The sequence below is a fragment of the Ictalurus furcatus genome, chromosome 10 (genome assembly GCF_023375685.1).
Source record: "Ictalurus furcatus strain D&B chromosome 10, Billie_1.0, whole genome shotgun sequence".
Lineage (NCBI taxonomy): Eukaryota > Metazoa > Chordata > Actinopteri > Siluriformes > Ictaluridae > Ictalurus > Ictalurus furcatus.
In genome coordinates this window covers 4221663-4236622 of record NC_071264.1, presented here as the reverse complement: position 1 = coordinate 4236622, position 14960 = coordinate 4221663, and the positions used below count along the sequence as shown (strand labels likewise).

The following is a 14960-nucleotide window of genomic DNA, read 5'->3' as shown; positions in this document are numbered from 1 at the left end:
GTGACAACACTGAAGAAATGACACTTTGATACAATGTAAAGTAGTGAGTGTACAACTTGTGTAACAGGGTAAATTTCCTGTCCCCTCAAAATAACTCAACACACAGCCATTAATGTCTAAACCGCTGGCAACAAAAGTGAGTACACCCATAAGTGAAAATGTCCAAATTGGGCCCAAAGTGTCAATATATTGTGTGGCCACCATTATTTTCCAGCACTGCCTTAACCCTCTTGGGCATGGAGTTCACCAGAGCTTCACAGGTTGCCACTGGAGTCCTCTTCCACTCCTCCATGATAACATCATGGAGCTGGATGAGCTCCCGTTTGAGGATGCCCCACAGATGCTCAATAGGGTTTAGGTCTGGAGACATGCTTGGCCAGTCCAAAGATGGCCAGAATAGAAGGGGTGTGTGTGTGTGTATGTGTGTGTGTGTGTGTGTGTGTGTGTGTGTGTGTGTGTGTGTACACTGCCTCACACAGACTGTAAATCTAGTGTGTTAGTAGGAATACGCATGTTCACATAGGCTTAGTAAATATACTGTATATTATCAGATTAATATACTGAATAATATACATATATAATAATTAATTATTAACAGAAACCCAGTAGCTGATTATAAAATATCATAATGAGTCAAAAAAAATTAACCTAATTTTAGAGTGACTCTGAGCAAATGTGAACAGGAAATTAACATCAGTCACATGCAGCGACTATTTCGTTTTCAAGTTAGCACTCGAGTTGGTGGTATGAACAGTGTGACAACATACCTTGCTCTCACCCTAGCAATATATTTTAACTCAAAGGTTAACTTGGCTGAATGTTGAAATATACAGTAAATGATATTGAAATAGTATGACATTTATGTATAAAAACAATATTGTGATAATAATGTGTCCTCTATATAATTTAACACAAAATATCACTTACTGCATGTTTATGAAGGATGCCACCATGTCACCTTTACACCCTCTCAGAAGTGAAACTGTAGATATTTTTATAAACTGCTCTTCCTGAGTGCGGGGCAGCCTCACATCAGTGGTACCATAATATGGCAATATTATTCCACCAATCTCCACTGTACTCAGACAGCCAATTAGGTTCCAGTTTGCCAGTCTGAAGCTCTTCCCTCCAAGCAATATGTCCACATCTTCTCGCAAGAAATCCAGGTTACCAGATGCTGACTTGGAAGTCACAGTGTCTTCCACAATGCCTTGCAGAAGCATGATCCACTTGGAAGTGTTGACTTTGGGGGAAACCATGAACAGCTCCACATTATGCCATTTACCATCAGCTATGGTTCTAAAACTATGCATGATTAGTGGGGAGGAAGAGGATGAGCCAGAAGATATGCTAAGCAGTTCCATCACTAACAGACCATTTTGTAGTGACACAGTCACAAAATCTGTGCTGCTATTGGCATGAAGCACAAATGCGTTGCGTTTGCGTGTGCGAATGCTGAAGGAGATGCTGGTGAGATGGCGGGAAATCAGGCCATTGCTGCGGTACCTCAGAACTACATTATTCTGAAACGTTACTCTGGAAATACCTGCATGCCAAAAACAAAATAATACAATTCTGTTTACATAATGTTTATACAGAAAATAAAATAAAATAAAAAACTAAAAGAGAGAACAGTCACACAAACTAGTGATCAATTGCCAGAATCACTAAACCAATATTTACTGTTTCATACACTTCATATCAAGATATGAACCATGCTCTACTCAGAACAATTATAAACATACACTCACCATCCATTTAATTAGGAACACCTTTACACTTGCAAATGCATGCAATGATCAAATCAGCCAATCATGTGGCAGCACCACAATGCATAAAATCATACAGATACAGGTCAAAAGCTACAGTTAATTTCACATCAAACAAAAAAAAGTGGGGCGTGGGGGGGAGTGTGGCAAACGGTTACATAAACTAGACAGTTCAGACCAGGCAGCCTGTTTACAGTGTCCAGTTTTGGTGAGCCTGCGCCCACTGTAGCCTCAGATTCCTGTTCTTTGCTGATGTGGTCTTCTGCTCTTGTAATCCAATTTTCAGTGTGTTGTGTGTTCTGATATGCTTTTCTGCTCACCACGATGGTAAAGAGTGGTTATTTGATTTACTGTAGCCTTTTTGTCAGCTTGAACCAGTCTGGCCATTTTATTCTCAACAATGCACAGAACTGATGCTCACTGGATGTTTTTTTGTCGCTGTTGTTGTTGATGTTTTCATTTTTTTTGCACAATTCTGTGTTAACTCTAGAGAGTCTTGTGCATGAAAATCTGAGGAGATTATAATGTTAATCGTGTTAATTTTATTGTGGCGTGGCACTGTTTAATGTAGCAAATATGTAGCAAATGGATGAAAAAGTTAAACTGAAGTAGAATACTGCTGGCTGAAACTAATTTGCCTCTTAAGAATAATTAAAATATGACAGCAGGGCTCTACAGTGCGACCATTTCAGTCACCATTTGGAAAGCAGAAAAAAAACTTCTAATTAAAACTGGCTTATATCTGTGTTTAAAAAACAATTACATTAGTAGGTTTTACTCACACTCATATCCCAGTCCAACTGTGATACACTGTGATGGGTAAGGACATGGTGAGAGCTCACACCACTGAAGCTCCTCACAGCACCGTCCTGATGTACTGGGGGGACAAATGCATGAAAAATTGTCCCTCAGCGAAATACATGTCCCACCATTCTGACAGGGATTTTCCTGAGAATGAGGTAAACAACAAAGAAACTGTCTAGGTCATAACTACTTACTATTGAGACATTAAAAATTGCATTGTTGACTAAAATGTTACATTGTAAACATTGTAAAAAGTGGTATATAACTGATATCTTGAAAATAGGTAAATATGTCAAAAAATATTGTAGGACTATAAAACTAATAATAACTAAGCCTACATATATACCTGGACATTAATATATTTGCCTATGTTCAAAATATTTTCATATGCTGCTATGATGTTTGCTGTGTAGAGAACAGACAAAATACTATATAGCTAAATTATAGCATAATTTGCTTGGTGAAATGGCTAGGAAGCTTCCACACATAACTAGAGTAACAAAAAATGACTTGTGGTGTATGACTTTCAGACCTACAGCACAGAGTTCATCCCCAACACAACCTTCCAATACATTAACCAGGCGCTCTGGGCTGTAGAAGATCACAGGAAGACTAAATGGAAAAAACTGCAGACGCCAATTATTAAGACGAAGGTCCTGGATGCAGCCTTTAAAGTAGCCACCAAAACGAGCTGAGATGTCTGCATCCTCCATACCACCCACATAAATTTTGTCCCCAGTACGAATATAAATCTGTCTGGCTTCCACAGATGCACACACTAGATCAGATTCTAGCAGCCTTATCTGGCCTTCAGCGATGGAGATGCCAACCAAGTGGAGATGGCCATCACTGACAACATTTTCACAAGCTACAGTCTGGGAGCTGTGGATTTGCGTTGTGAGTCGCCCCTGTTCCAGCCACACATTCAGGTACTGGCTGGTCCTGTTGGTCACCGCAAGCAGCAGACCTGACTTTTGATGAGTGTGCAAAAACATTGAGAGGGTGAGATTGACCAGATCCAACTTATTGTTCACAGGAAAAACAGCATAGCTCAAAGAGCCCATCTGACCAAACCTTGCAGGGATATACTCTAAAAAAAAAAAAAGAAACAGAAAAATATTTTGGATATCTATATACATTCAACAGTTCCAAGATAAAATATTATTTATAGATCCTGGACTATCAGTTTAACATGGATATAATAATGAAGGTGAAAATATGGAAAAGGCTTTGTTTCTTAATTCTTACTGCAAACTGCCTAAGTAACTGTGACTCTTACATTAAGCTAACCCTTTTTGGTTTCTGTGTGAATAGAAAAAGCTCTTAAATGGCTTTTAAAACTCACAAGATAAGTCATTTAATTAGTGGGTTTAATCAGTTTAATTAAAGATCTTGTAGAAAATGAATAAACCTTTAAAACTATCCAAAAGTCCTCACGTAATTAGCCATTTAAATCACATCATATACAAACAGAATCTCACAAGTCTGCTTTAGAACCTTAAAACACTGCTGTTAATTATTATTACATTGTACTGTAAGCACCACCATGTTGAAATGGGGTCACAGAATTTAAACTCAGAGGTCAGAACCTTTCAGAAACTCAATCTGATGTCAAATAATTTTGGATATTATGATTTGGACAGAGATTCAAAGGGATTCAAAAACACCCCAGTTCCCACATGGTCATGAATGCACCATAACAAGGCCATTTGGAAATTTCTTTGGTAGAAATGCCAAAGAAAAATTATAATTTGTCTGGTTGTCATTACAGTAGCTAGCTAGCTACAGTTGAGGTCGTATGTTTACATATGCCTTGCAGAATCTGCAAAATGTTAATAACTGAAAAAAAATAAGAATCATAAGCTATTTCACATAGCAATGTTTATATATAGTCCACAAGACACAATAATAACCAGATTTACACAAATGCATCAGTTCAAAAGTTTACCTACGCTTGATTCTTAATACTGTATGTTGTTACCTGGATGATCAATGACTTTTTATGTTTTGTGATTGTTGGTCATGAGTCCCTTGTTTGTCCTGGGCAGTTAACTGTACAGTTAGCCACTGTACTTCAGAAAAATCCTCCAGGTCCTGCACTTGGTTTTCCAGCATCTTCTGCATTTTTTACCCCTTTCCAACAGCGGCTATATGATGTTCAGATCCATCTTTTCACACTAAGGACAACTGATTCACTGATGCTCAAGAAGGCAACACGATATATTAAGGTCAAGAGGGATGAAACATTTTTAACAGGATAATCGGTGTAAATTGTTGTTATTTTGTCTTCTGGGAAACAAGTAAATATTTTATATAGCTTCTGACAGGCAGTACTAATAACAAATAAATAATAACATTTTACACCAATTGTTTTGTTCAAAAGTTGAAAAACTTTCACAAAACAAAAACATTTGTTGATCATCCAGGTAACAACACACAATATTAAGAATCGAGCATATTTAAACTTTTGAACTTAATTTGTGTATTTCTATTACAGTATATGAAATAGCTTATTCAGAGAAGTACTAAATAAAAAAAAGAGAAAATTTTATTATACCTCTATTATTATTATTATTATTATTATTATTATTATTATTATTATTAACATTTTGCAGATTCTGCAAGCCATATATAAATTTATGACCTCAACTGTAATTACCAATCCACTAAATTATCTCACCAGTTCATCCAGATTAAAAGCCATTTCCAACTCACTCTTGAATCCCTATAAATTCTGGCAGTAGATCACTACTTATATTAATTTTGACATGGGTCCTGTCATTTCCTACTTGCCAGCTCTTTTAAGTTATTAAATATAACATATGTTTTCGGCTATCCTCCAGGTTGACTGCACCATGATAGCAATATTTGACAGACCCTCATAAATATCCAAATCACACCTGACTGACTTTAGAGTACTATTCTGGACTACTAGTCTTGCTAGCAAGGTGCCAGCTTGCTTGCTAATGGTGCGAGTTCATCTGTTTGGCTTTTAAGACCAATTTACAGAAGAAAGTTAGTTTTACAGCATGAAACACTAGGGGACAAAGGGGAAAAAATGTTTTTTCTTTAATAATTAAATAATTCTACTTACTGAATTACATACTGCAGCTTTAAACCTACCTACCTACCTACCTACATTGACTTTGTGTTCTTTGGACATGAGGTTTTCTTATGATTATGTTCTGTCTCTGCCCCTGTTTAGTCATTGCTTGGTTTCCGAAGGTGTGTCAATATTGTTTTCAGCTGTCTGTGTTTACCCATGATTACGTTTGTTATTTAAACCCCTCGTGTCCCTGTGCACTTTGCGCAGTATTGAGTTTACCTCTTAATTAAGCGGTTGTTTCTCATTTCTCATTTCATGTTATTGACCTTGTTTGTCGTTTCCTCGTTTTGATTGTAGCCTCGCCCTATTTATGCCTGTTTTCCGATCGCCTGACCTTTTGCATGTTTTTGGACCATGCTTTGGATTACCGATTTGGATTTGTCAGCCTCTCTCTCTCTAATGAACTCTTTTACTGCTCTTGCATCCATCCTAACCTCCCTTACGTTCCGGTTCGTGACATGCACAAGACCCATATACACACATACACAAATCAAACACCTAACAATTTGAGAGAAGATGTTCAGTGAAGAGACATTTTAATCTGCATTAAGTGTAGATTAAAATGTGCTTTGTGACAGAAGCACATTTACACAGGCAGCAGTAGAAAACTTCAAACTGCACAGTTAACCTTCAAATTCATAAATTACCTTTGGTGCAATCATGACCCTCATACGGCCGCTGACATTTGCACTGGTAGCTCTGCCCCAGTGTGACACATGTAGCTTGATTTTTACATGGATTTTCTAAGCAACGATCGCATCCGAGTGTGATGTTCACAACTATAGCATTTAGACGCTCCTCTAGCGTAATCACTTGTGAGTCCACAAAAACATCCCGCATACAGCCAATAAATGAGCCAGAATTTTCTCCCTCTGCATGGCTTCCAATCACAATGCTGTGTACTGATGACTCCAGTGTAATAGAGTCTATCTTCAGCTGAGCCTCTGCAGCACAGTTCTCTTCCCAGCACTGCTTGTGGAGGTGCAGGAGCAGCCTGCCTTCAGCCAGTGCCACCTCCACTGTGTACCAGTCTCCATCAGCCACTTCTTTAGGCAGTTCCAGTACCCAGATGGCACCATCCACACTTGCTTCCTTCCAAAAGTTTAAGCTTGCCTGCAACCGACCCTCCAGCAGCTGCAGAATGAGGATAGCTTCTTTGCTTCTTCTCCGGAACAGTACAGAGTTTTTCAACTCAGTGCGGAAGCTCAGGGTGACGTTCCATAAAGCGTCGGCATCCACAAGCAGCGTCTGAAAGCTCAGGTAGTTGCCAGCTGACTTGAATGAGAAAACTGTGGTAATTGAGCACTGAACACCAGTGTAACCAGGTGAGCACATGCAGACATAGCTGTTTATAGAGTCATGGCATGACCCTCCATTGTGACATGGAAGAGACGCACAGTCATCAATGTCCTCTTCGCATAAGACACCTGAAAAACAATCAATCAATTACAAAAGCTAAGATTATTAAGTAAGGTACATTTGTTTTATAGGTTTTTCAGACAGCAATATTCTACTATGACATCAATGATTACAGACTGAACTGAATTCTATTTCATTCATATGGTTTTCTTTCATTTGAGCAAATTATATTACAAATATTCAATGTATTGTCTAACCATGACATTAAATCAGAAATCAGCATCTTTTCAACAACAAATATTTACCACAAAAAAATTAACAGCTATTCCTATAGTTTTTTTTTTTTTTTTTGCCACTCAACACTTATGGCTAATTTCAATGTGTATTGTTAATAGTTAATGGGTATTTGAAACAATCATTCCTCAGATGGGGCCTCATGAAATCCTCCCTTAATATGATACTGATATATTAGTAATATATAGCTTTGATTAGATCAGCTGATTCCAGATACTGATCAGATACTGACTTTTAACACATGAAACATGCCTTTATATGCATTCACAACATAAAAACTCTGTATATCAGATAAGATTTGACATATTTAATTAGGAACACCTGTACATAGTTTAGAAACTCCTGAACTACTAGGATTGTCATGCAAAACAGTTTATTCTTCATCATTAAAATCCATCCATCCTTCCATTCATTTTCTGTACCGCTTATCCTTACAGGGTCATGGGGAACCTGGAGCCTATCTCAGGGGGCGTGGAGCACAATGCAGGGAACACCCTGGATGGGGTGCCAACCAATCACAGGGCACAATCACACACGCCAAACAGCCTAGAGTGCACATCTTTGGACTGGGGGAGGAAACCAGAGTACCCAGAGTAACCATTAATTTCTTCATACATACAGGAAGCGTCTTGAAGCTGTCATTACAAACAAAGGCTTCTCCACTAAGTATTAAATAAATTTCAGTTCAGCGTGTTCAATACATTCCATCCATCCATCCATCCATCTTCTATACCGCTTATCCTTTTCAGGGTCATGGGGAACCTGGAGCCTATCCCAGGATGCATGGGGCACAAGGCGGGGTACACCCTGGACAGGATGCCAATTGTTCAATACTTTTTCCTGTGTCATTCCTCTTTATTACACATAACTTAATTTATGGACTTTAATGTTTGGATTTATTTATATGTGCAGATTTCTTGAGTTAATACTGGTAAAAGACTGAGTTAGGTCTGGTACAAATTGCATATGAATAGCCTCATTTGAAATATATTTACTGAAAAAATGTTGACATGTTAAACTCATTTTCCCCATTGTAAATAGGTCAAATGTCTTACCCAGTAACACACTATGCCAAAATTGAAAAATTGTGATGAAGAAGGTGATTGAAATACATCAGTCTGGGAAGGGTTACAAAGCTATTTCAAAAGCTCTGGGATGCCAAAGGACCACAGTGAGAGCCGTTATCTCCAAATGGAAAAACTTGGCACAGTAGTGAACCTTCCCAGAAGTGGCTAACCTTCCAAAATTCCTCCAAGAGCACAGCAACGACTCATCCAGCAAGTCACAAAAGATCCACGGTCAACATCAGAGGACCCACAGGCCTCTCTTGCATCAATAAAGATCAATGTTCATGACACCACTATCAGAAAGACACTGGGCAAAAATGGCATCCATGGAAGAGTGGTGAGGTGAAAACCAAAGCTAACACATCTGAATTTTGCCAAAACACCTTGATGATCCTCAAACCTTTTGGGGGAATGTTCTGCGGACAGATGAGTCGAAAGTGGAACTGTTTGGAAGACAGGGGTCCTGTTACATCTGGTGTAAACCAAACACAGAATTCCACAAAAAGATCATCATACCTAGGGTCAAGCATGGTGGCAGAAGTGTGATGGTGTGAGGATGATTCAGGGCCTCTGCAACTTGCAATAATTGAGGGAAATATGAATTCTGCTCTGTACCAAAAACCCTAAAGGAGAATATCTAATCTTCAGTCCGTAATTTGAAATGCAAGCGCAACTGGATTATGCAGCAAGACAATGATCCAAAGCATAGGAGTAAATCCTAGTCCTAGAAGTAAGTGAAAGACTGATCTCCAGTTATTGGAAGCGTTTGATTGCAGTTATTGCTGCTAAAGGTGGCACAACCAGTTTTTAGGTTTAAGGTGGCAAATAGTTTTTCACATTGTTATTAAGTGTTGGATAACTTTTTTGCTTCAATAAAGTAAACAATACTTTTTCACAGCACTGTACATTTACATTTATAATTAACATTTAAATTTCATATTTACATTTAACATTTAACTATCATATTAAAATTTTACAATGAATCTTAAAACTTATTTTACATTAAATTAAATGTATCAGAATAGCCTCAAATAAAAAAAAATTTCAGATAGAAGTGAGTGTATTTCAAGTTACCCGTGTACCCAGGCCTACAAAGGCATTCATAATATCCAATTTGGTCCATGCAAGTAGCTCCATTCCTGCAGGGCTGTGATGTGCACTCATTCACCTTAATCTCACAGTGATTACCCTGGAAGCCTGGCGCACAGAAGCAAGTAGGCCCATTTGGCCTGTTCCGGCATATGGCCCGGTTACGGCATGGGTTGGGCACACACTGGTCTACCTCTCTCTGGCAGAGTGTGCCAGTAAAGCCTGGCTGGCAGATGCAGATGTAGCCTGGGCTCGTTTGTGGCACTGCAAGACAACGGGCACTCTGGCGGCACAATCTCTGGGCACAAAGCTGAGCGCTGGAATGGCAATTATGTCTAGATGAGCTGTTCCCACAGTGGCAAGCTAGTTGTCCTTGATGGGCACCCGTAGACTGGCATGTGATGTTGCCCTGACACGTATGAAGGTGGCACAGGGTGTTGGAGGAGGTACACTTAAGGCTGGACAGTGCTGCACTCCATGACTGGCACTGGCACAGGAAGGTGGAGGGGTCGTCTTCACACTCTGCACCATTTTGGCAGGGTTTGGACAGACAGAGAGACAAGGCCTTCAGTGGTGCTACACCTAAAAAAAATTAAGATATATATACAGATGGAATTTCTGAATGCCATAAACCTATTCTTAAGATAAAGGTAAATATTTTGTTGCCCATATAATTGTATTAAAATGTTCTATTTACAAGTTATTCACTCTGTTCTATAATCAGTCAATACTCCTTACTTAATTTCACAACTTTATGAAGTACTTTTCCTTAATTTCCTCTGTAATTTAACATATTGCTGCAATTTCCTAAGCTAATGTAGAAGATGATTTAGAGGATTAAGACTGACTAGGATCTTATTACTCTTAAATTTTGAAAATTGAGCTTTGATAAGTGCTCAGCAGGTCCTCCATTACTGTCTCTGGAATAACTTTTCATTACTCATTAAATATATATTACGGTTATATATTTTGCCAGCATTTTTCAGCTCAAGTCTGTTGCAGACGCTGTTGACCAAACCTACAATTTTCCTAACTCACCATTATCAAAGTTATTATGTTTATTAGGGAGTTCTTATAGTTATTAGCCTGTTTGACTGGTCAGTTGAATTAAAAGGGTTTAATCCATATCTCAATAACTCAAAAACAATCCAGCCTATAAATAATGTCTACCTGGAGTTAATGTGTTCTCTTGGTAGAATGTTCAGGAATAGAAAGCTCTATGGCTCTAATAAATAGACAAAATATAGTGGTGCAGGGATGACGTCGTGACTGTCGTCCCATTTAGCAACTTGTTAGCAACAGCCTTTTTGAATACACGTAAAAGCTTTAAAAATCATGAGAGGGGCATTACTGGTGCACTTTATGTCGTAGAATAAAACATGAAAATATTTTGAGCTTGTGTTCACCACAGACCTTATTTCAGGTTTTTAACCAAAATCCCATTCAAAAAACCCACTGACTTCGGGACGATGGACCCGGAAGGACTAAAATGCTAACTTGTTTCCAGGTTTTGGTGTACAATATGACATCATCCCTGTGCCACCCTATATTATTGCACATTTAAAAAAATGTTTTTGAAATAAATACTTGAGGATACAAGTAATTTATTTTACAGTCAAATGGGTCCCTGACTATAAAAAGTTTAAGAAGCTCTGTCCTAAACACTGAAGTGTTTAACTACTTCAAACTAATTAAATTAGAAACATTAAGTGTTATATTACCTTTTTAATGAAAACACTGCAATATACTTTAAAAGAATGATATAAATGTATTTACACACTATTTTCCTCACATATTGGCTCCTCTGTCATTTGTATATACATTACATCATGGGGTTTAATAAAAATTTTTGCAAGAAACCTTCCCTGTGTGAAGATATTTTATTACATGGAACAGATTTTGCATAAGGCTTAAATTCCACAACAGTACACTTACACAATAAATATATTACACTTACTGTCCACTTTATAAGGAACACCTGTACACCTGAACATTCATGCAGTTATGTAATCAGATATTCATGTGGCAGCAGTGCAATGCAAAAAAAAAATCATTCAAATACAGGCCAAGAGCTTCAGTTAATGTTCACATCAAATGTCAAAATGAAGAAAAAGTGTGGTCTCTGTGACTTTAACCGTGGCATGGATGTTGGTACCACATGGGCTGGTTTGAGTATTTCAAAAACTGCTGATCTCTTGGGATTTTCACACACAACAGTCTCTAGAGTTTATACAGAATAGAGTGAAAAACAAAAAACATCCTTTGAGACTCCTCTCAAACAACTTCAAGTTGTAACATCACCAGTCTGTAGGCTGATATACCTTGTTGATGAGATAGGTCATTCTCCTCTGACCTGACTGGTTTGAGATGACAGAAAGTATATAGTAACTAAAAAAAACACTTTACAACTATGGTGAGCAGAAAAGCATCTCAGCATGCACAAAACATCAAACCATGAGGTGTATGGGCTACAACGGCAGAAGACCACATTACTCCGGTCAGCCAAGAATAAGAATCTGAGGGCTCAGGCTCAACCAAGCAGGCCTGTATCTGCATGAATTTTTGCATTGCACTGCTGCTGCATGATTGGTTGATTATATAACTGCATGAATGTGCAGGTAGAATGAGCAGGTGTACAGATATTCCTTATAAAGTGGTTGGTGAGTACATATCCATCCATCCATCCTTATCCTACCCAGGGTCATGGGGAGCCTGGAGCCTATCCCAGGGGACAGGGGGCATAAGACGTGGGGCACCCTGGACAGGATGCCAACCCATCACAGGGCATAATCGCCACATGCTCACACACACACACACACACACACACACACACACACACACACACACACACACACACACACACACATTCACACACTATGGACAATTTGGAGATGCCAATCAGCCTACAAGAAATGTCTTTTTTCCAGATTGCCTGGAAGAAACCCCCAAAGCATTGGGAAAACATGCGAACTCCACACACACAGGACGGAGACTGGAATCAAACCCCCAACCCCAGAGGTGCAAAACAAATGTGCTGACCACTAAGCCACTGTGCCCCAAAAAGTTGATAAAATAATTCCTAACAAAGTGGATGGTGAGTATGGGAAAAAATATGTACACCCCATGGAAGAGTTTTCTTTTTTCCTATTTGGACAATCAAATTTGATCATCTTTGAAACAGTGCCTATTAATAAAGTTGATACACTATCACATGACACATAAAATTTACACTTTGTAGTAATTTTCACAATTTAAATTAACAAAAAAAAAAAAAACCAAAACAGATCAGTCACATGGAAAAAGTAAGTACACCCCTACATTTATCACACCTTCAAATCCATAAAATTAGAATCAGATTGGGTGCCAGTGATTAGAACCTGCGTAGGGAGTGCAGGTGGAGCCAGTCTTATTTATACCACACTCATATCTAGTGTCTGGTGTTCCTCTTGTTACTGAGGTGTGTGGTGTCATCATGCCAAGATCTAAAGAGTTGTGGGAGGCTGTGGCTCAGGTGGTAGAGTGGGTTGGCCACTAAGCATATTGTTGGTGGTTCAATCCCTGGCCTACATGCTGAAGTGTCCTTGGGCAAGACACTGCACCACAAGTTGCTCCCAGTGGCAAGCTAGGTTTGTGTGTGTGTGTGTATGTATGTATGTATGTATGTGTCTTTTTTTAAGAATGGGTGAATGAGAACAAGTGTAAAATGCTTTGTTAAAAAAGTGCAATATAAGTGCAGAGTATAGAGTTCTGTAAGGCCTTCAGAAAAAAGGATGTGGATGGGAAGGGATTTAAAAAGATCTTCAAATTATTTGAAATACATCATTCCACAGTAACGTATTCCACATCTACAAGTGATGCAGATTTCAAATGGCTGCCAATTTGTCCAGGACTGAAGTCGCCAAGAACCCTAAAAATTTATCACAGTAAGTCTTGAAACTGTTGGTGTCAAAGTGCATGCTTCTACAGTCAGAAAATTTTTTATGGTTTGGGTTTGCTTCGCTGCCTCCGGGACAGGACAGCTTGCATTCATTGATTCAACTATGAATTCTGCATCATATCAAAGAGTGCTTGAAGATAATGTGAGGCCTTCTTTTGAAAAATTGAAGTTGAACTTTGAACAGGATAACGATCCTAAGCACACTAGCAAATCCACCAAGGAATGGTTCAAAAAGAAGAAATGTAGGATTATGGAATGGCCTAGTCAAAGCCTGGATTTGAATCCCATTGAAATGTTGTGGAGGGGATTTTAAACGGGCAGTACATGCAAGAAAACCCTCAAACATCTTGCAACTGAAAGAATATTGTATGGAAGAGTGGTCAAAAATTCCAACAAGCCAATGTCAGAGACAATTATGCAAAATGCATACAATAAGTTATTTCTGATAAAGGGGGCAATACTAGCTTCTGAGGCCAAGGGTGTACTTACTTTTTCCACAGAAGAATATCACTATTGATTATCACTCTATTGACATTTCTGTTGAATAAATGATTGAAAAGGCTATTTTTCCTTGTGGTTTTGTTCAAGTATATCAACTTTATTAACAGGCACTGTTTCAAAGATTGTTTCAGCGTTTCAGATTGATCAAAGATGATCAATTGTTTGCTTGTCCAAATATGTAGAAAAACAAACAAACAAACAAACAAACAAAATATTTCCATGGGGTGTACTCATTTTTTCACATGACTGTATGTCAGTTCATCAAAGTCATTGTTATGAATGATCGGCATGTACAACAGTTAGCATTATTTAGAGGATACCCAGTTTTGGTGTCACCGTACATTGTACTCCCCATGTAGTGGCTGAATAACAACAGAGAGGGAATAATCTCTATCTTCTATTTAACAGCATCATTGTTGGGACTGTCAGCAGCCAGAATACTGTTCTTGACAATACTATTATGGACACAAAAAACAAAAATGCTCCTTTCATTTTCAGCTAGGATATTTGCAAACTCAAAAAAAAAAAAAAAAAAAAAAAAAGCATGTAACAAAGAATCAGACAGCATCAGCATGCCTCCATGGCAACCTAATCCACACTTCAAGTGGGTTGCTATGGTGACAGGTAGCATCCTTAGGTCATTGTTTTGAAGTATGTATTGGTCATTATTGGACTAGCTCTCACAGATTGTGAGAGGTTAAGCAGTGATTTTATTTATTTATTTATCTTATTTTTTTTAAATAATTTTTAAAACCTGGCATTTAGGTAATTCCTGGCATTCTGATCACTTCCGTTTGTTCTCTCTTCTGTAATGAATTAGAGAGAACCTGGAGACCTGGGGGCCATTATATACGATCCAGAACCTATATCTGCCATTTAAACTAATGGATCACAAACTGAAATATTGCAGAAATATAATAATTTTTTTTTTTTTTTTTTAAATAAACCCCAAAACAAACAACAAACTTACCTTCTGTCCACTGCGCAAGAAAGAAGATGCAGACGAAGTTAACGGTCCAAAATGCTGAGTCCAT

At 38.3% G+C, this 14960-nt stretch overlaps 1 protein-coding gene across 1 annotated transcript; it reads right to left on the bottom strand.

The window, feature by feature from the left end:
• Positions 1–923: 923 nt before the first annotated feature.
• On the bottom strand, positions 924–14960 carry crb1 (crumbs cell polarity complex component 1). Its single transcript, XM_053635045.1, has 6 exons — positions 14897–14960; positions 9454–10070; positions 6327–7122; positions 3110–3702; positions 2552–2717; positions 924–1546 (listed from the first exon to the last, which is right to left on the bottom strand). The coding sequence occupies exons 1-6, from the start codon at positions 14958–14960 to the stop codon at positions 924–926; spliced, it is 2859 nt and encodes a 952-aa protein (XP_053491020.1).